This window comes from Thrips palmi, unplaced genomic scaffold (genome assembly GCF_012932325.1).
Source record: "Thrips palmi isolate BJ-2018 unplaced genomic scaffold, TpBJ-2018v1 HiC_scaffold_17, whole genome shotgun sequence".
Classification (NCBI taxonomy): Eukaryota; Metazoa; Arthropoda; class Insecta; order Thysanoptera; family Thripidae; genus Thrips; species Thrips palmi.
The window spans coordinates 2,675,074-2,696,935 of record NW_023144626.1 but is presented as its reverse complement, the minus strand read 5'-3'; the positions used below and the strand labels follow the sequence as shown (position 1 = coordinate 2,696,935).

The following is a 21,862-nucleotide window of genomic DNA, read 5'->3' as shown; positions in this document are numbered from 1 at the left end:
GAAAACTATTCCGGCAGCTGGGAGGGCAGGGAAAACTAGTCTGGCAGCAAGAAGGGCAGGGAAAACTATTCCAGCAGCTGAAAGGCCGTTCCGTTCAATCCGGGATTGCATAACTTTGCTTTCGGTGGCTGGGAGGGCTGGGAAAACTTTTTTAGCAGCTAGGAGGCCACGGAAAACTATTCCAGTAGGTGGGAGGTCAGGGAAAACTAGTCGTTACAGAAATCCTCTTCAAACCCATGTAAACCATGATGCACCGGCAGCAGCGCTCCCGGGGCTCGGATCGGATATGCCACCACCGGACGGTTCAGAGAGGCACCTAGGGCGACTGCATACCAAATTTGGTGAAGATCGGGTAGCTCAAGGTGTAATGCGTGCGGTTCCGTAGACGTCAACAGCTGAAAGGTAAAATACGTGCGAATCCGTAGACGTTTATTGCCTAAAGGTAAAATGCGTCTCAAATATGTAGACGTGAATTGCCCAGAGGTACACTAGACGTAAAATACAAGAATTACATCTACGCTTATTAGAGGTAACTTTCTAAAAAGCTTTAGAGGTTTCTCGCGCCCTGGTACACGACGCGACCTTTACCTCTACATGGTAGAAGTAAACTCCGTAGAGGTAAAAACGCGTAGAAAAAGTTAGAGGCAAACAACCTAGACGCAATATATGAAATGTCTCTTTCGTAGAGGTCTATTTCTTAGAGGTACCGGGATCGTCCCGCCTAGCCCTGCCCGGCCCGGGGCAGCCATTACGATAAATTCGTATTGTTTCCGGACCATTATTGTCAGCCAGTTACGCTTCCTCTCCGTCCCCGCATTGCCGAACCGAGGGGGCGGACAGGAAAGTAGTGCCGTTGCACTGTTAGTGCTCACCGAGGTTCCAGGTGGCCTGTGAGCGAGGCGTCGGGGTCAAATATTAAAAAGCATCAACCTTCATCGGGATACACAAAGGTACCCATTTTTTCAGTCGGGCGGTCATGTCTCACTCCTCCAAAGGCGACAGGCCTCACCTTCCGGTTTCCAGTGTATCAAGCGTCTAATGGAAAAGGCTGTGCAAAGCGGCCCAAAAAAAAACACGAGCCCGAGGGCGGCGGCGCCGGGCCCCACACTGGGAGGGGCGCCGAGTTCGCTCTGTGATTTTGAATGATGCACCGCGAGAAAGGAACGGACAGGGCGAGGGGGAAGGGGAGGGGGTCCTGGAGGGGGAGGGAGGCCCTCGCAAAGAGAAGAGCACGGCGAGGGCGCTAATTTCTCGCCAAGCGTGGCCCCGCAGGGCCGCAGGGCCGCAGGGCGTTGCACACGGTAACGAGACACGCGTGAGGTGCGGGCGTGTCGGCCCGCACTCACACAGACACACACACACACACACTCATCCCGCACTGCAACGTACGGCAGAGAGAGAGCGAGAGCGGGGGAGAGAGTTGGAAGCACAGCGGCAACGCTCTTAATTGCGTGGTATCCGCACGGCAGTGCTGTTTGCTAGCGCGTACGCGCGCGCGCACACACACACACACACACACACCACCGCACGCGACGTCACAGCGCGACGACCCCCGTGACGGCTGGGCCGTGGCTGGGCCATGCCTGGCTGGCCCGCAGCTATACGACCTCGTATACACTGCAAAGGATGCTTTATTGTGGGGCCCCGGCCGGCCTGGGGCCTCGGGGCTGTCCGGCTGTGTCGTCGACACCCCGCCGGCCCCGCTGGCCTTGTCCGCGTCCCCCGTACCTGCGCGGCCCCTCCATAACCCGGACTACATTAACCACGCGGCCTCACGGCGCGGCCGCGCGGCTCGGGTTGCGGAGAGAGTCCTTGGCGAGCCTTGGTCCGCAGCGCCGCGGCCCGGTCCGGCCGGGCTCGGGTTGCAAGGTCACGCTCTGGATGCGCTGGGCGAGGTGGCCGTCAACGACGCACCGCGCGGCGCGGCGGCCGAGCGCCTGCGGTGGAGAGCGTAGGCCGTGCCGCCGCGCGCGGCTGTGCAGCGCGTTGCCTACCCTCGCGTCGTCGGGCGCTGAGCTTCGTGCGAGTGGCCTACCCTGGCTTCGTCGGGCGCTGGGCAGGGTCGACATGAGCCCCGTCCCGATTGAGCCCCGATGACTTGAGCCCCGGCAGAGCCCCGGCCGAGCCCGACTCGAGCCCCGACTTGAGCCCCAACTGAGCCCCGATGGCCAGAGCCCCGACCTGAGCCCGTTTTGAGCCCCGACCTGAGCCCCGTTTGAGCCCCATTTGAGCCCCGCGCCAAAAAGTTGCAATATCTTCACTAAAAAAGTTCAAAAATGGAAGTTTTTTGGCGTGGGGCTCAAGTGGGGCTCAAACGGGGCTCAGGTCGGGGCTCGAACCGGGCTCAGGTCGGGGCTCTGGCCATCGGGGCTCAGTTGGGGCTCGAGTCGGGGCTCAAGTCGGGCTCAAACGGGGCTCTGGCCGGGGCTCAGGTCATCCGGGCTCAATCGGGATGGGGCTCATGTCGACCCTGCCGGGCGCTGACGCGCTGAGCCGGAGGCGGTTTCTGACTCTCGTGTCCTTGTTGTGCCGCAGGTCGCCCCGACTCCGTCATCAACTGCTCCGTGGCCAACACGTCCATGACGTCCTTCTCGGTGCGCTGCTTCGAGGGCTTCAACGGCGGCCTGCCGCAGTCCTTCCTGCTCGAGGTGCGCGACCCCGTGAGCCAGGCGGTGCGCGCCAACGTGACGGCCGCACTGCCCGCCTTCCAGGTGGACCGCCTGGAGCCCGGCGCCTCGTACCAGGCCTGCGTGTACTCCGTCAACAGCAAGGGCAAGTCGGACCCCATCATCCTGCAGGCGTCCACCATCCGGCCCGCCGAGAAGCAGCTGCACCCCGACAAGGGTGAGTGTCTTCTCTTCATCTCACAACCAGCACCAAAGGGGAAAAGTGCATTTAAAATTTTAGTACTGCTGCGATTTTAGTTGGTAGACGTCGCAGCCATTTTTGATTTTTTTATGCGCTAACTGAATTGTTTTGGGATCCCGCGACGTGTCTTTTCGAAGTGCTGGGTCCGTTGTCGCGTTTTGGGCCGGTCGGGCCGGTGCATCGCGGTCGCGCCGATGGTGACGGGGGCGTGCCCTCGGCCGTGCCCTGCCCGGTCCGCGCGGCCGGCCGGACATCGCCTCGTGTAATTTAATTCGGCCAGCCTTCCATTTCGGCCGGATCGTGCGTGGCGGCCGCACACTGGAGGTAATAACACTAACACTGTCGTGTTCCCCCCTCCCCCCCTCCCGCGCCCCGTGTTCCGCAGTGCCGTCCGTTCGCAACAAGCAGCGAACGTGCGTTTAGCGCCCCCGGCAAGGCGCCGCGCCCGGCCACGCCGCGCCACGCCGCGCCACGCACAGCCTCTGCCACCCCTTTCCCCTGCTGGCCACGGCAATGCTATCAGCAGGGGCACCGACACAGCGCTCCGTGCCCTGCCGTGCCGTGGCGAGCCGCGCCGTGTCTGCCGGGGTGCGGCCTGGGGTGAAAATTGCCAACGACGACCCACGGCGGGGAATAGTTGTAGCGTTGGGTGAGAATGCGGGTATGGCGGCAGCGTGGCACGGCACGGCACGGCACGGCACGGCACCTGGCTCGGGGCGTGCTGCGCGCTGCGGGACGAACCCGCTGCTTGCCCAATTACCAGCTGGCAGTGGCTTCCGTGAAATATATTGCCGAATGGTGTATGTGCACACCCTCACGCACCTCTATCATGCAGTATGTGAGTGGAAGGAAACTAGGATAAAAGTGGGCCCGATTTTTATTCGCTCAACGCGAGTGTGTTTTTATTTTCGCCAACCAACGAACGGCGAGAAAAAAGTTAGCCTGTTGAATGAATTTACTGAATGTCACAGGAATCGCCACGGTTATTTCCAGGTTTCAAGGTCAAACGCGAGCGGGCGTGGAAAATCGCGGCCAGCCGGAAAAGGTTCGGGGAAGAAAGAGACGTTCCTGCTCGGCCGACGCGACGCCGCGAACGCTAAACGCGGGGCGGCAAAAAAAATGTCGGCGGCGCGTTCTGTAATACGCCAAATTGCGCACCTCTTTCCACACCATCAGCCTTCCGCAGTCCGCCTTGCCTTTTCCGCTGCGGTTTCATCCGCCCTGTCCATGCGCCCCGCCCCGCCCCACCCCGCCCCACCCGCCCCCACCCCGCCCGCCTGGCTGACACATGAGGCCCCGGGGCCGCGGGCCGCGGGACTACACTTTTTCTGGGTCGCAACTTTAAGACGGACGACTAAAACGGACGCCACTCTGCTGCTGTCGAGCGGGGGCGGAGGAGAAGGGTGAGAGTCAAGAAGGATCCCTCCCCGCCGGCCGCAGTCGGGCAGGCATGCGGCAAACATATTGTGGCAGAAAAAAAACTGGCAGCGCGCGAGTTGGGTCGAGTTTCGGCAGACTGTAACCCGTCGCACTTTTTCCGCCGCTGTTGAGTGGAGGCCTCCCTCTGGAGCGACAGAGGCCGCCCAGGAGTGGATGGAGTCCTGGGTGGCGTCCTGGGTGGCGTCCTGGGTGGCGTCCTGGGTGGCGTCCTGGGTGGCGTCCTGGGTGGCGTCCTGGGTGGCGTCCTGGGTGGCGTCCTGGGTGGCGTCGGGCGCGTTCTTTCAAGCCTAACGAGCTTACCTCCGCGAAGGCCGCCATCCGGGCTTATCGCTCAGCCACTGCACGACGTCCTCCAGCGCGCTGATTCCGAAAAGGGCTGTCGCCGCTCCGTCTCTCTCGCACCCACACGCGACGCCCAGCGAGTGCGACAGAGACAGCGTGTGCGGAATCAGCCTGCCGCGAGATTGGTGAACGGGTACCCGAGAGTGGGCGGGCAGGCGGGGCGGTCCCGTGGGAACGCGCGCCGCACCGCCGCCAAAAAGCCAAGGCGGCGATGGGGGTCTGGGCGCGTCGCGCGTCGGGGGGAGTCTGGGTCGCGCAGCCGACGCGCGAAGCAGCGCGAAGCGGCGCGAAGCGAGGAGCCGCAAGGAGCCGCCCCGCCGGGTATGAAAACAAAAAGGCCACTCGGCGACGCGTCCTTTGTGTATTCAATCACACGCTACTCGCTGTCCCCGGCCGGCCAGGGACCCTAATGGCGGCTGGAGGACGAAGTGGGGCACTCGAGGAGGCGGGGAGGGGAGGGGGGCCACCACCAAGTCCTCCATGCCACCTCGGTACCCACGCGCTGTCCTGTCCTTCGGCCGAGGCTGGGCCGAGTGGAGGTTCCAGGGTGGCGAGGCCCTCCAGGACGGCAGGGCGCGCCACGCTCCGCCACGCTCCGCCACGCTCAATGAGACATTCTGATGCGAGGCCCGTGTTGGCACAATGGCCCCAATCTGGTGCATGGCTGCAGGGGCTGGCCACCCTATCACGCCGGGGCAACGCGCCGGGCCACACACACACACACACACACACACACACACACACACACACACACACACACACACACACACACACACACACACACTTGCAGAGCCTTTGCGAAGACCCTCGATGGTCGCCGTTCCCCTCGGATTTGGAAGGGGCCCGGCTTCCGCCGTCTTGCGGGGCGCCACACAAGAAAAATCAAATCTGTATCCGGGCGGCGCGCTCGGCCGCACGGCGCGTACAGCGGCGCGCCAAAATGTACACTCCGAGGCAAAAAGGGCGGCCTTCCCCTCGACGGTCATTACAGCCCGCCTCATTGCCCCTTATTCGGCCGAGCTCGCCGTGAGATACGTCATTTCGGAGGCCGCTCTCCCCGGCCGCCACGCCGCCGCCCGCCACGGGAAACTTTGGGTTGGCGGCAAAGAAAAGAACCTGCCAAGCAAAAAAGAAGTGAAGCCACACCTCAGATTACGCCTCGCCTCCCGGACCGGGTTCCAGCCCGGTTGCCGGAGCGCCCGAAGGGAAAAACCGACGGCGGGAATCGAACCCGCGGAACGTGGAAGTGGGCCGCGTGAGCGAAGACACACTGACGTCCGCCAGTGTGGTCACCGGACGGGGCGGCAACCCATTGGCCCCGTGACGATCGGCAGAACCCGAACCAGCCCAAACCGCCGCGAGCATCTCTGACGGCGTCCTTCTGACGGCCTCCTCTCTGACGACGGCGTCCTTGACGGGCCACCTCGCCTCGGGAAGGGAAGCCTGGCCTAGGCAATCCCGGCCCGTGGCAGGCCTGGCGGGCCTGGCGGGTCGACCAGCAATTCATATTAAAACAGCTGTCGACAGCAATGGGTCGCGCACGTCTGCAGTTCCGTCACGACTCGGTCACGACACGGGCGGGGGGGGGGGGGGGGGGCTCGGTGTCCAATTCCCCTTTCCATTACACGCCGCCACCGTGACCCACTTCGTGTTGTGATTCTCGCAGTGTGGGATCGCGCCGCCGAAGGTATGGACCTGATCGGCCGTCCCGGACGCTTGGCCGCTCGGCCCGGCATCCCAGCGGCTCTCATATTCAAAGCACAATCCGGATGGGGTCGCCCCGCCCCGCCCCGCCCCGCCTCGCCTCGCCTCGCTAGGATGGCGGGGATCAGGGCGGAAACCTCTGGAAAAAGTAGCGGCGTGTACCGCGGTCCAGCGCGCCGCTCCGCCGCTCCGCCGCTCGAATCGAGGATTTCCAGGTCACGCGGGGACGGGGGGAGGGGGTTGCGTCGTAGGTAGTAGTGAGTTGGCACGTCGCAGGCCGACTCGACTCCGAACACGGCTGTCGTCGCCGCGTCTCTGCCGCACTCGAGGAGCGCTCGTGGGTGCGAGAGAGACGGGCTGCTGGCACGTCGCGAACCAATTAGACCCTCGGCGTCGTCCCCAAATTGGAGACGCCAGCTCGCCATGATAGTCTGTCATGTGGTTAACCGGGACGGATCGCGAAACGACGGCGACCCTCCCGCGGACCGCGCACGCCGCGCCGAAGTTTGGCTCGGGGACCTTGGGGGACTCGACGACGGGGACTTGCTTTTCTGACGTGCGTGCGGTTGTGTTGCAGGCGAGCCCCGGGCGGCCTTCAGGCTGACGCCCCTCACCAGCACCGTGGTCGGCGGCGTCCTCGCCCTCATCCTCATCGCCGCCGTGGTCTGCGTGTCCGTGCGCATGCGCTGCTGCGCCAGCGCCGAGAAGCGGCGCTCGCGCTCCAAGGAGGCCCAGGACCAGGAGGACAAGGGTTCGATCCCCGGCACCGGCTCGCCGCACTCGGCCAAGTTCGGCGACTCCAGCGGCGGCGACGGCGCCACTGACTCGGACGAGAAGAACCCGGACATCATCCCGCAGGCCGGCGCCGCAGGTTGGTACAGCAGACTGATCCAGAGAGTCGTTTCCGTCGCTGTCTCTCTCGGGCCTTTACGGTACGCCCTATGAGTGCGAAAGAGACAGAGCGACGAAAACGACTCGCTGCCAGGCGTCAGAGCGACCTCCGCCTAAGCTAACTAGTGCACTGCAAGCCCCACGTAGATAATGAGATGTTTACAGTGTGTGTTGCAGCCGCGGACCCGGACGACCACTCGGACCTGATCCGGCGCCGCCAGCACGTGTCGACCATCGAGACGACGGCGGTGACGTCGCCGTCCCGGACGCTGCTGCAGGGCGTGCAGCAGGGCTACCCGGGCTACTGCACGCTGCGCAACGGCATGAGCGGCATGACGGCCATGCCCCTGCAGGAGATGGGCCCCGGGCCCAAGCCCAAGGGGGTGAGTAGTTTGGAACTAATCCCGTCCCTTTTCCCCCGACTTAACCCAACCGCAGACAGAAGATCCAACGATACTTAGTACACTCGTTCCAGGAGTGTGTGTGGAAGGACAGGATTTTGATTGATAATTTCACTCCTTTGGAAAGGGGCTTTGGGGAAGTAAACATCTGTGAGCACTTGGACTAGTAGCGCACTCCATGGTCAGCTAAATGGAGAACGCGTTGGGGTTTGCGGAGCGGTTTATGGACAGTCCCCGTGGCACACAGCCCTTTGGCCCCGCGGCATTTACGGGCGGCCCCGTCTCCCCTTGCGGCCCTGCCGGCCCCTCCACGCTAACGATGTCATTCCGGGGACCATTTGCGTAACGAGGCGCAAACAGTGTTATTATCGCCAACTAGTGTAGGGTGCAATCGGAGCCTCATTGGTCGCCTACCTGGCAGAGCCCGGTCGAGGGCTCTCTGTCTCCGCCTCTGTCGCACTCACGGGGCACCCCGCCCGGGTGTGAGAGAGACAGAGGGAAGGCACTGCCGCCAGGCGCGCTGAGTCCTCCTCGGCCCGCTGCGCGAGTGTTTAGATTTACAGTGAGTGCAAATGGCGACGCAGCGACAGGGTGTCGCAAGCAGTCGCTTCGAAAGCCGATGGCGCGGCGCGCGGAGCCGGTCGACTGGAATAGGAACGAAGTGGAGGCATTATGTTCCGCGCGAGCGGATAAATCGCTACCCGGACAAGTAGGTAAAACGGGGACCTCCACCCCGGGCCAACCAGACGGATAGCCTTCGCAGGGACGAGACCAGACGCGCATCAAAACGAAAAGAAAGAGACAACCTTGGACCTTTCACAGCAGACTGTTGTTGTTGTTTCCACAGTACGCTCTAAACCGCAGGCCCACTGGAAGGCCTGATTCCGCACTGTGCTGCCGTCGCTCTGTCTCTCTCGCACTCGTGACGGCGTAGTGGCGCGAGAGAGACAGAGCGACGGGACGGGCACGTCGACAGCGCGTGTGACGGGCGGCCCGCGGGGCTGGCCCGACCTTTATATACTGCCGGCCGAATCCGGCCGCGATTTACCGGCGCGATGCTCTGTAAATTAGGTTTGCCCAGAGAAGGGTCGTGCCACCGCGTGGACCCGCGCGGGGAGGGGGAGATGTATTGTATGAGTATTTGTACAGTGTCCGGATATTCAGCCATGAAATAATGACCTCCGCACGGCTTCCAGGAAAGGCCCCGGGAGGGGGAGGGGGAGGGGGAGGCGGAAGGGAGAGATAGCTTCTGCTGCTCATCCGGACCAAAGGCCAGGGCAACAGGGTACACAGCAATGCGAAAACAGGAAGAAAGGGGGAAGAGGAAGGGTGCGGCGGGTGGAGGCCTCTGCGCCGCACCGCGCCGCGCCGCGAGTCCATGGCTTCATTATCTCAGACAAGTTGCGCTGTTGCCTCGGCTTGCTTGCCTCCCACCTCATTATGCCTACTCTGTAATGGCATTACCTCGCGAAAAGGGACCGGCAAGTCTGGCATTGGCATCTTGGTGCCGTGCCCCGGCGTGCCCCGGCGTGCTCTGCGCTGCCTGGCCTTGCCTCGGCGCGGTGTGGTGAGATTCGGCGCGCGACGTGCGAGGGCGGTAACACAAGCCGGCTTCCCCGCCCAGCCCGGGGCCCCGCCCTCACCTAATGTCTTACTCCAGGTCCGCGCCGTCCGCACTGGGCGACCTGTTCCTTTCAGGGGCCGCACACGTAAGGAGCAACCCACGCTGACAGTTTCCTTTTTCTTGTCCGCAGAAACCGGTGGAGATGGCGTCGTACTCGGCGACCGGCGGCTGCCCGACGCTGCCGCGGCACTGGTCCTCGTACGGCGTGCGGCATCCCATGATGCAGCAGTACCCGGCGCCGGGCGTGGCGGGCGGCGGCGTGGGCGGCGTGGGCCCCGCGGGCGGCGCCCCCGGCCTGGGCCCCGGCGCCGTGGGCAACCACGCGGGGACGCTGCTGCTGCGCCACCCGCACCACCAGCAGAGCACCTACATGGGCCACCACCCCGGGCTGCACGGCGTGCACGGCGGCGCGCACCACACGCAGACGCTGCCGCGCCACCACGGCGGCCTCCACCAGCACCACCCCGTGCACCCCCTGCAGCTGCAGGCCCTGGGCGGCGTCCACCCGCACATGCAGCCGTCGCCGCCGCAGCACGGCCAGCACGCCGCGCCGTCGTCGGACGAGGACCAGGCCGGCGTCGACACCCCGCTCATGGTCAACAAGCGCGAGAGCACGGTCTGACAAATGACCTCCCTGTAAGCCGGCCCGCGCCCACGCGCCTGCTGGCCCAGGCAGGGAGGAACCCACGTGTAGTGCGACGGCCGCCCGCGCCGCTCCGGACGCCGCCAGGCAGAGCGGTGGCGCGCCGGGACGCACCGTGTCGCACAAAGTGACTGTTTTCCATTTATAAATATTAAGTGTTTTTTATTGCGCGGACGTTGCGGAGGAGGATAGGACTCGGCGAGGGCGTTGATCCGCTCTTTGCCGTGGGACACTCCGGGCGGAAAAATTAGTGCAAATGTGTTGCGTGAATGGCGGGCACGTCGACTGCATTCACGTAGGCGATCCCCTCGGACGTTGACTCCTCGCGAGTCGGGGAAGAGTCGCCATCCGTTGAAACGACGCTGGTTGTAAATGTATCATGATATCATGTAAAATGAGACGTGTGATTTTATTTTTAAGACAATATTAAATAAGTTCTTTTCAGAAAGTGGCCTGCAAAGGATGTTCCCAGTCTAATCTTCGATTACTCCTTAACCTAGGCTATGTTCGGTTTTGAAATAATACTGTCTTCGATTCTTGAAAAGTTCATGGCCTTACTGTATGGCAAAGAAGGTGGCTAACATTTTTTATCTCGAGCTAAAAGAAAAGTATACTGAGTTTAAGGGACCTGTAGATATTTTCAGTCCTTCTAAATTTTTCTAATCACTATGAAAGCCATGGCTATTCTCTATGAAATCCCTAAACCCGACTTTGTGTCCGATATGAATCCTCGCGCTGTGGTAAAAATAATGCTGTTCTCTGTTCAGTAAAGAATTGTCTTAGTTGCTCCAACATTCCGTCACTTGCATGCACTGAACCTTATACTGTGCCTTTTCTTTGGATTCCCTCATGTCTGTTTTGTTTACGGTTAAGTTTGTTGCCATGAAATGGTCAGTCGTTGCAATCCGGCCGACGCGCTCTGTTTCCTTTGTAAATGGTTTCGCTGCCACACTCACGCCCACACAAGACGTGTTCCCTAGTTCCCTTGAAAACATTGAAAACTAATGAAATGTACCTTAGGTTTCCAAAGGCAGAACTTTTTATTCTATTTCTTTGTATTTATGTATATAAGATATATTTTTGAATAAAAAAGACTTCATTTAAAAACAAATTTGACGTATGATACCTTTTTTTTTCGCCCTTCCTCCAGACGCCACAAACAAATGGGGTGGCGGGTGAAAGACCAGCGGCGGGGCGAGCCAAGGACTTTGGCGGTGGCGACCTGGGGAGCAGCAAAGGCAGCAAAAGCCAGGAAGAGTCTTGAGGGCGCCGCGCGCTGTCACATTTCCCAGATAATGAGAAATGTAGAGCGAAGCACGGCGAAGCAGGCGAAGCCTTGCCAACATCAGATTACGCGGAATAAGGTGGGGGAATAATGGGAGCCCCGCCCGGCCCGGACAGCCTCAGACTCCATTATTTTAAAACGCGTTACACGCCCCGTGTAATAGAAAAATTATCGTGAGTTGTCATACAGCGGCAAAGCCGCCAAACAAGCTCGCGAAAAACACGCCGCGGGAAGGAGGAAAGAGGCCGAGCCGCGTCTGCCGAACTGCTGGGAGGAAACTAGGGAGAGGGAAGTTGAGGGAGAAATATTTCACGACAAGACCAGAGACGAGAGTAAGACACAGCTAATTCCCAGGCCCCTGTCCGCGCCACACAGAGGCAAAGACGGCTCGAAAAAAAAAACAGGAGAAAGGCGCGTGGGGCAGTCGTCATCAAGATTATTAATCGCAGCCAGTCGCCTCTCTGGCTAGACACTCGGTTTTATCGGTATCGCCAGACGGATTTAGAATAAAAAGAACTGCGCCGAGCATAAACTTTTCTAATTTATGTTTTATACGTTACCAATCATCCCCGACTCAGGGAAACCAAAAACAAAGTAAAAGCCATGAATCATTCATGGTTGTTTCTCGTTGTTGACTTCTTTTCACATAAGAAACAGAGTTTTTAGGCCCAAGACCAAAGACTTTCTGTCCGGAGTTCTCGACGTGTTTTCACTGTTTTCAAACAGTTTTTTTTTTAAAGCAAATAGACGAGTTTTTAGCGTCAATAGTTAGGACAATACACTATACTTGTGACAAAAATTCCAATCCGGAGTCAGGGGAACGTTCCCGCGGTCAGTTCAAGCGCGAAGCCACGGCGCGCAGCGGGCAGCAGGGCGGCGGCAGCGAGCGCGCTCTCCCATGTTGGCCTGCTTGTCGTACTACAACGGCGCCACGGCGCGGGACGGCTGGCTGAGGGCTGGCTGCCTGCAGGGCTGGCTGCCTGCAGGGCTGGCTGCCTGCAGGGCTGGCTGCCTGCAGGGCTGGCTGCCTGCAGGGCTGGCTGCCTGCAGGCTGGCTGCCTGCAGGGCTGGCTGCCTGCAGGGCTGGCTGCCTGCAGGGGCTGCCTGCAGGGCTGGCTGCCTGCAGGGCTGGCTGCTGCAGGGCTGGCTGCTGCAGGGCTGGCTGCCTGCAGGGCTGGCTGCCTGCAGGGCTGGCTGCCTGCAGGGCTGGCTGCCTGCAGGGCTGGCTGCCTGCAGGGCTGGCTGCCTGCAGGGCTGGCTGCCTGCAGGGCTGGCTGCCTGCAGGGCTGGCTGCCTGCAGGGCTGGCTGCCTGCAGGGCTGGCTGCCTGCAGGGCTGGCTGCCTGCAGGGCTGGCTGCCTGCAGGGCTGGCTGCCTGCAGGGCTGGCTGCCTGCAGGGCTGGCTGCCTTTCGGCCGGCCGCTCTTATCCCACTCTTGCCACACACACGTAGGGCAGCGCCCGGCAGCAGGCAGCCCGCCACACGCTCGTAAATTCTCGATATGAATGGCCGTGCCACGGCCGTACTTTGGAAGGTTTGGCAAAATTGCGCCGCCAGGAGTACGCAAGGGAAGTAATGGGCTGAGCGCGTTGCCGTGCCGTGCCGCGCCGTGCCACGGGGCTGTGCCAGCCAAACGCGCCGCGCCGCGCCACGCCCCCGCTGATACAAATAATTTCCGCAGTGTATTAACCGCGTGGCGGTGAAGCCCAAACATGCCGGCGGTGTGCTGCCCGGCCGCCGCCCCTTGCTCCCCACTTTGTTCTGCTCTCCGACAAGCAGTGCACCGGCAGGGCCGGGCAGGGCCAAGGCGAAACAGGCCGACGTTTCGGCGCGATTGCCGGCCTTTTTTATTCCTCTAACTGTCCGGTAAATCAAAGCGGAAAAGCGAGCCGGCCGGTTGCTACAGTGTGCGAGCAACGCGAGCCTCGACAAGCAACCTGCAAGGAGACAGGTGTAGTCAAAATCGGGTCAAAATGTTAGGCATTCAGGTAGCCGACGCAGACTCAACGCGCTTCTTACGATCGACCTCGTTGTATCGCTGGCGGTCATTCCGACCGAGCCATGTGCTCGGGACACGACACGGCCCGTTTGCGTGAGAAGTTAACGTTGTCATGAATATTGAAAGATAAAAGGGGGTGGGGGAGGGGTGGGGGATCAGAGGCCGCTGCCGGCACTGCTGTGAAAGCTCCGGGGGTCATTAGGAATTCCAAGTAAACACTTGGTACTTGCGTTCTGGACGAGGGATGACACGCCGAGGCGCGCCGTGCCGCGCCGTGCCGCTACGCTCCAGTCGCTCTGCCTCTGTCGCACTCGTGGGGCGCCCCGCGGCCCCCAGGACGCCCCAAATGCGTTTGCACACGAGCGTGGCGCGTGGCGCACGTACACGCAAAGCGCCCAGTCAAACGCCGCGACCGCGTTGGCGGTGCATTGGCGGTTCGTTCGTGTCGCCGATCGTACCGGAAGGCACCGCGCAGTTCCGAGTAGACTTCATCCTGCGCACATCCTTCATGGCTTAGCCTCGCACCCTCCGCCGACGCGGACGGCATGTCCGGCCGGCCCCTCTGCAGCGTGGCACCGTATTTTCCGCCTCACTTTCGGTCTTTGTGGGAACCGAAAACGGGGTGAACGGAAAGGCTGAAGGCAATAAGCGGTCCCAGCCGAACCCCGCGCCGGCCCGCTCCCCGGCCCGGCCGCCAGGGCTCCTATCTCACGGCCTGTATTATTAAACCGTAATGTTTCATCAGGGGACACAGTTATCGGTGCCGCGTGTTCCGCGCGTGACTCGCATGAGGACGAAAGGAAGAAAAAATCCTTTGTGTCGGCTGGCAGGGGGAAAAAAGGGGGAGGGGTGATTAGACGGAATTTCGTTTCACGGCGACGGAGGGGAGGGGCTCCGGAATATAGGTGTCCAGTAACCTGGTGAGGTCCCTCACTGAATCAGACACATGCAATCACACATACGCTCACGCACACATAGCGCGCGCCTCCACATCTGGACACAGGTAGCACGCACACACACGTGGCCGCCCTCTCATAGACACCACACAAACACCCCAAAGTGGCCAAATATGTCGGGAGTCAATCCGAGCTCTCGAAAAGTCCCCCCGACCGAGCGAGATGGGCTGCCGGGGCGGGGCGGGGCGGGGCGGGGCGGGGCGGGGCGGGGCGTCCTTCCCCGGGGACTTCGTCGGGGACGCCGGGAAGAAGGGCCAGAAGGGCCAGAAGGGCGTGGGCCTCATGACGCCGGCCTCCCAGCTTCCTGCCGGTCCCCCCGGGATGAAAATCTCAGAGAGATCTCGCCAGCACAAGGGAAGGATTGCGGCATCGCGGCTCGTCATTGCAAGGGAAGGAGGAGAGAGAGCTTCTCGGAGGGCTGCGGGGCTGCGGGGCTGCGGAGCGGGACCACTCTCCTACACACGGCTAAAACCCTTTCGCCAGGCCGGGCGGCCCGGCGGCCCGATCACATCCCCAGGGACCGGCGACCTCGAAGCCCGTCAGCAGCGCGAACCAGGGAAGCAGGTGGGCGTGCCGGGCGTGCCAGCACTGGCGCTGTCGGGCCGCGGGCCATGCCGGTACCCAGTCAAAGAAAGAGACAGCGCCAGCAGACTGATTCCGAGATCTCCGCTCTGTCTCCCTCGCACTCACGGGGCGTCCCGTGTAGGTGCGAGGGAGACAGAGCGATGAAGGCTACTCTCGGGATCAGTTCTGCTGGAGCCTGGCTGGAGCCCTGACGACAGCTGCTGCTGGAGGGCAGTTCGTTCTGGGAACCGGCGAGCGACGTCCAGCGCGGCTCGCGAACCGCCTTTTTCTCGTTACACGGAGTGCCAGTTTTAGTCTCCTCTCGGTCTCCCCGTCAAAGGCGAGCATGGACGAGACGACGTTGCGAATGCGTGGCCGTTCCGACGAGAGGACTCTCGATCCTGAACGGCGCGCGAGGAAAACATTAAAGGGTAGCAAACGGATTTGGAACCCCTGCATCCCACCCAGTGTTTCTATCCACCAGCCAGCGGCTCTGTCAAAAGGTTAACTGAGGCAAATAAGAACAGCGCATGGACTAAAGTCCCGCGTTGCCGTTGTTTTCCTCCAGCTTGACGAATGCGCAGACTCCACGACTCTTGCCCCGCGCGGCTTGAGAGGCAATGATGATCGTTTTACGTTCAAAGTTGCCGTCGGCGGGGGCACACCCTTAAAGGGGGCCGTCGCGGCGTGTTTGCACCGCCTTCAAGGAGCCACTGCCGCGACACCAACAGGTTGGGCGCACCACACTGCGCGACCAAAACCCGGCTTTGCCACGACGCCGTCCCTCGCACTAGTCATCCAGCGTGCTGACAACTCCATCCACGTATTTGGCGCCGACTTGACTCTATTTGCTCTCCAGTCCGCACGAACGTGTCCATGGAGCTCTGGGCAGTCCACACAACAAATCGTTCCGCCAAACGTGGAGGATTACAGTGTGGATGACAGAGCAGCACGGTGAGCACGGTGCGGTGAACGGCACGCATCACGACGCGCCGCACGGCGCGGGAAGGTCACTACACTGGGAAGGAGGAAAGCATTCCAAGTATTCACCCTGCACACACACACACACACACACGAGACCCATCGCGTGCACACACCGCAATGGGCAACCTCTGCAGCAGCGTGAGTGCACACACACACACACACACACACACACACAAAACACACACACACACACACACACACACAAGCACACCCACCCACGCGCGCGCGCACGGTTGAGGTGGGTTGAGGGGTCTGGCCTGATCCGGGGTCTGTCACAATCAATTCCTCATCCCATGTCCCCGTGCGGCGGACCGGGAAGAGACCGCGCCGCGCCACGCCACGCCCTGCACTGCCCTTCGACGCTGGAAGGGACTAGCCCCCGCTAGAGCAACGCCCTTGTGTCCCCTGGCGTGTGTGTGTTGGTGAGTTTATGTGTTAGGCAGTGTGGGTGAGAGTGTGTGTGTGTGAGTGCGAATGGGTCGGCGCGGAAGGGGAAGGGAGCGGGGCTGAGGAGGGAGGCCAACCACAGTCCCGACACAAGACCATCCGCAAATTGGATTGCCTTCTAGAAATGGATCGGAAAGGTGGGTGTCCGCGTGACAGGAGAGAGAAAGAGGTTTGGGAGGGGGGAGTGACGGTGCAAGGGTCGCCGCAACCGCTGTGGTGGCGATGACCGCACGCGTCCCGATCAACCCCGCTGCACTTGAAATATTCAAATTGCTATTAAATATTATTGGGGCGCCAAAAGTCGGCAAGTGCCCCGCGGGAAAGGGGGGCGGGGGTCGCAAAGGAAAGGGGTTGTAGTAGTTCAATCAATACCCTGGAAGCTATGAATACTCCAGTAGTTTTGGAAGTGAGGGCTCGCTGGGTAGACAGGAGCGAGGCGGCGGGGGCGCGCCAGGCCTTGCGCCAGGCTCGCCAGGGCAGCGGGGGGCAGTTAGAGATGAGGACCACCCAAGAAAGGTGGGGGTAATAGCACCCAATTGCCTTCGAGTTTGCAGGTCTGTTTCGGCAGTGCCGCCCGCGGGCGAAATCGAACTGAGAGAATCGAATCCGCTGCGAGAGATGTAAGCAAAGCGACATTCTTCTCTCCGAGGACAACAAATGTGTGGCCGTCTGTAAAGGATGAAAATCTTAAATCACACTCACAAAAAAATTTACCAAAAAAACTCTTAAGCCAAGCCGTTAGTGGGACTTGAACCCGGTGCTCCTTGCGCTGCTCCGAGGCGCCCACGGTGTGCCCGATACCGGTGTCGACTTCGCCGCCGGGAGAAATGGCAGTGATGGATGGGGCAGGCATTGCCAGGGCATTGCGCACACTGAGAAGACGAAAAGCAAGCCGGGGGGGGGGGGGGGGGGGGGTAAACCCAGCGCAATGCACGAAACGCTCTGCAATCGTTGTTTGTGTCCTTGCCACGGGGCGGACAAAACGATTCACCAAAAACCCTTCTTTCAAAAACCTCTCATTAGCGGGTCACGCGCTTTACGGGCGGTCCCTCCAGGCAGACACGCGCACCGCGGGAAGGGGTAAAAACGGGGGGGGGGGGCTGTCCAACCTCAACCCGTCTGATAACTCTGTCTCTGTCCCGCATCCATCACTCGGTAGCGCGATAGCCGGGCCGGCAGATCGGGCCATCTTGTCGCGAATCCATCCGCGACCTGCCATTCGCCATTTTTCCATTTTCCAAATTGTAAACGCGCCCTTTCCTTCCGTCACTCCGGCTGGCCGCGAATCCACATCGCGCCTCCGCGTAACAACTTCTCGCCGAAAACAACAACAAACGTAGAAATAGACAAAAACAGCTCACGCGGCGGGGTCTTGTCCGTCTTCAAGTGAGAAGAAACAAGGGGGTCTTTGGGTGGTGCGACGTGCGACCCAGGGGGTCCGAACAGGGCAAGGCCCGCCTGGCCCCGCCCCCGTGGTTATTATAGTCAGCTTGATAGCGTCTTAAAAATTTAAGGGGGCGGCCAGGACCCCCGGCGGGGCCCAGGCCGGCCATACCGGCTTCAGGCGGCCGGGCTCCACTCTGCGTAAAGACGGAGGTACGCGGGCATATTGTCGCCCGCCTACTACGGGGCCGCGTCGCCGCGTCGAGGAGGCACTCCGCGCGCCAAACGTCGTCCACGTCACCGAGTCCGTCGCCCAGGCGCGGATCCAGAGGCCCCTTCAGGGGGCGGTAAGCTGCCGCCGTGCACAAGCTACGTAACAGTGTAACGGTGCGGCACCGCGGTAGGCGTTTCGCCTCGTCACCAAGCGACAGCGCCACATCCGGCCCACAGAGTCCACAGAACACGGGCGCTCTGTGTGTGTGGCGGGGGGGTCCAGCACGAGTGGACTGCGGCACGGACTACATCGCCTCGGGGGTGGAGGCGAGTGCAGCGGACGCCCTGTGGGGCCCTGTGGGGGAGGGGGAAGGGGGCTGGAGGTGCGGGCGGAGGGGCCCCTCGTCCTGCAACGACCCCTATGCCATTAGCGTTGCTAAAAACTGGAGGCGTCCAATTAGAGTGCGTGTGCCGCCCCGGCCCGCCCCGCCCGGCGCGCTCTCGGGCGCGCTGCACAGTGGCGCGGCGGATTGAGCCCCTCGGGCCCCCTCGGGCCCCCTCGGACCGCCTGGTCCGCACGGCACGGCCGCGGCCGAACGGGCTACCTCTCAGGCGGTCGTTGGCTGGCTATGGCTAGCGGTTCCATTCCCCATCGTTTCCACGCGAGTCGCTTTTTCCTCGTTTCAAAAACAAATGACGAATGCTGCCTTGTCCGTCGCGTGCCGCCATCACTGTGAGTACGACGCGGCTCTCCCGTCCGTCCACACTGTGGTGGCACTGCCCGGAAGCAAAGGCCGATTCCGTCCGTCTCTGTCGCACTCATGGGGCGTCCCTTGCGGGTGCGAGAGAGACGGAGCGACGGAGGGGCGGAGGAGTGGAGTGGATTGCTGCGGAGGCGAGTATTCCGAGCAGGCCGTCGAGGCCGTGGTGCAGGCATGCAGCAGTGCAGGCCACTGTGTGGCATTGTCGCTGCCAGCCCCGCCACATGCGGCAAGGCCGGCAAGACGAACCACTCGGCGGCTGGCGGGGCTGGCGGGGCTGCTGGGCGGCTGGCGCTCTCGGCCACAGCACGACCAAGCACGACGCGCGAGGGCCCGGGCAGGCTGGCATGTCTGCAGCGCCATCCACTCTCAAAACCAGTCAAACTACTTCGGGGCCAATAAACGAAAATTGTGTGTAGAACAAAGGTAATTCTTCGTGATTCACAAAATAATCATTTTGTAACAAGCTCGTTTTTACCTGACCGATGCTCGAAATACTTTGCAAAAGATTTCACCGGCTGAGCATACAGCACGGAAACTCGAAATACTTGCGATTAATGCTATTAATTAAAAATTTTGAGCGTCGCGGGTTTGGCGCGTCTGCAGGGTTGTCCGGAGATGGTCCTTCCGGAGTTTGCCCCCCTTTCGCGCTGCAGCCTGCGTCGCTGAGGGTCGGCGAAATTTGCAACGAAGAGAGGCTGGAAGAAGGAGAGGTACGATGCTAGAACGTGTGAAGTTTGCTTGGGCTGAAGAGATGTTAAGATTGGGGGGCGGGGGGGGGGGGGGGGGCTTTACAAAGGGGCGATATGCCACCGAGCAGAGCAGGCAGCGCAGCACAGCACAGCGTAGACGGCCTTTGTGGGGGCGGCTGCCACGCCACGCCACGGCAAGGCATTCTTTAATCCAGCCTCCACATACTGCAGCGCATTGTTGGGCCTTTTGTTCGGCACACTAATGGGGCCGTGGCATCGCCGGCAGCGCTGCCGGGGCCCAGGCTGGCCTAGGCTGGCCTAGGGTAGGCCCCGGGCCCCGGGCGCTGCGTCCACTAACCTGGCTCCGTAGCCGAGCCGGATGAGGCACTCGCCGGAAAGCCGGAGGCGCGGGTTCCAATCCCGAAAAGGGACGCGTTGCGTACACTACACGAAAACAGCGAGCTGGCAACGCGCGGCCTCGTCCAGGCTGTGTGACGCGACTGGCCTAGAGTCCCTGATCTCGACAGAGGTGCAGTATTCTTTCTCCAGCCCGGTGCAGCCCCTAGCAGACCACTCGATTGTAGTTTTTCTGTTCCGCGGAGCGTGGGGCTGGAAATGTGACCAGAGAGTTGTGTCCGCGGAGACACGCATTATGACTCCCGTTCGGCGCGCGCGACGCGCTGTCTACCGGAGACCCTTGATGGCGTGCAGGCCGCTCTCCGATCCGAGGGCAGGGGGAGGGGGCGTCTGGCGCACCCTCTGAATAATTTGGGGCACGTTGTCGCCATGCAGCCTTCGGCAGGCCTGCGCCCGGCTGGAGGGGCTGGAAGGACGTCCTGCAGGCCGGGAGGCTGGAAGTGGCCCTTCCCTTCACCCTGCTGTGCCGGGCCGCTGGGCCGCTGGGCCTGGGCCGCTGGGCCTGGGCCGCTCGGTGAACGAGTGTGTGATATCATCTTCCTCACTCCAACAATGCCCCTCCATTGCCGTCCTCTTTGTCGGGGACGCACAATGCCACCGCCCTACCTGCAGACTGATGCCATCCGAGGGGCAGGCCTCTCTCTCTCTCTCTCTCTCTCTCTCTCTCTCTCTCTCTCTCTCGGCCGCGCGGGATGAGCCTGCAGCCTTTCGATATCTGGCCCCGCAGCAGTCCCACCTGGTCAGCCGGCAGATTCTGCACAGCGTGTGACACGCTGCGTGTTCCAGGACGGGGGTGGCGAAGTTCAACCTGGTTGCCATTTTGGTCCTGGAAACGGTCGCCGTTGGCGACGTTTGTCACCCGGTTCGGGGCTCTCGGCCCTGGCGGAACGTGACCACGAAGTAAGACCTGCCGAAAAAAACCCTGTAAAATATTCAGAATCGAACCCGGGACTTGCCACATCTCAGCCGGTGCTCCTGACCACTCAGCCACCGGGGTGACGTACCGCTCACGGTGGCAGCGCTGCTGTTGAGAGAGACAGAGAGCGGCCGGCGGAACTGGGTCACGAGACTTCCCCCGGGGCACCGCCTGGGGCATCGCCTCGGGCATCGCACAGAGGCCGCCCTGCGCGCCACGGACCGCGCACTCATCAGTACCGCAGGAAAGAGGAGGGGGGAGACACCTTGACAGAAGGGCCGCCGAGACGGATGCGCCGTGTTACGGCGGATGGGTGCGGTACCGCCGTCCCACTCCACGGAGTCCTTGAGCTTCCCGGGGCGCGGCGGCGCGCTGCTGCGCCTTCTTGTACACCGGGAAAGCGCCCCGACCGACGTTCATTACACAAAGGCGTCTGCGGACTCATCCCTCTGTCTCTCTCGCACTCCGCCCCGTCCAGAGCGACGAAAACGGCTCTCGGAATCAGTCTGCTGCGGAGGGAAAGTCCGAGGCGAGTCGCACAGTCGGTGGACAGCGTGTTCGTGCGTCGGCTTCGTGCGTGCCTCGTGTCGAAGCGGCGGCCAGCTGAAGGGGTGAGGGAGGGGGTGAGGCCCGGACCTGGCACCCTAGCTTCTGCGAAATCAAATTCGCCCACAGAACCGAACGCCATGGCGCGCTGGAAGCGCTTGAAGCTTCCAGGAAGCACCGAACGCAGCTGCGCATAGCCGCCAGACCCCACCGCCGGTAATCCCGGGGATGGCCACATCGCACTCACCAAATCACTTTGTGGCATTTTTGTGCATTGCTTTGAATGAAATGGATGTTGTTGCGCGTTAATAATCGCGCGCATTTCGGGCTTTGCACGCGAAAACTACACGGCGACGGTTGGCGGTTGCTCGGACGAACAACGCTGCAGCATTGGTGAATGAAAACGAAAAAATAACTCTAAGTTACACTTCCCTTCCTCCTTCCCTTCCGCGCTTCGCACACAAGAGCCTTATAAGGCGGTGTGGCAGCGCTGTGGCGAGCAAAAAATAACCTCCCTGCTTCCTTGGAAGTTGGATCGGCAGTTTGCGTGGCGAGGTGGGTGGGAGGGGGAGGGCAGGGGGAACCAACTAGAAGTGCTAAATGGCGTCTCGAAGTCTCGAACCTGCATCCGTCAACTTTTGCCAATCAGTGACCAATATAAAGCGTGCGGAGGCAGGGCCGGCGGGGCCGGCAGGGCACCGCCCCTCGAACAAAGAGCTCGTTTCAAAAACTTTTTCTTTATGGTGCTAATGTCGGAGAGGTAATTACAGTGGTGCCTTTGACACGG

General features: G+C 61.5%; 1 protein-coding gene across 1 annotated transcript in view; it reads left to right on the top strand.

The window, feature by feature from the left end:
• The window catches only part of LOC117643949 (nephrin), an 82,588-nt gene extending 72,634 nt beyond the window's left edge, over positions 1 to 9,954 (top strand). Inside the window, exons 11-14 of the mRNA XM_034383136.1 lie at positions 2,536 to 2,844; positions 6,932 to 7,225; positions 7,423 to 7,628; positions 9,401 to 9,954. Of these exons, the coding sequence (XP_034239027.1) occupies positions 2,536 to 2,844; positions 6,932 to 7,225; positions 7,423 to 7,628; positions 9,401 to 9,892 (1,301 nt within the window). The 3' untranslated portion in view covers positions 9,893 to 9,954. The remainder of the gene's footprint in view (positions 1 to 2,535; positions 2,845 to 6,931; positions 7,226 to 7,422; positions 7,629 to 9,400) is intronic.
• The last annotated feature ends 11,908 nt before the right edge of the window (positions 9,955 to 21,862 follow it).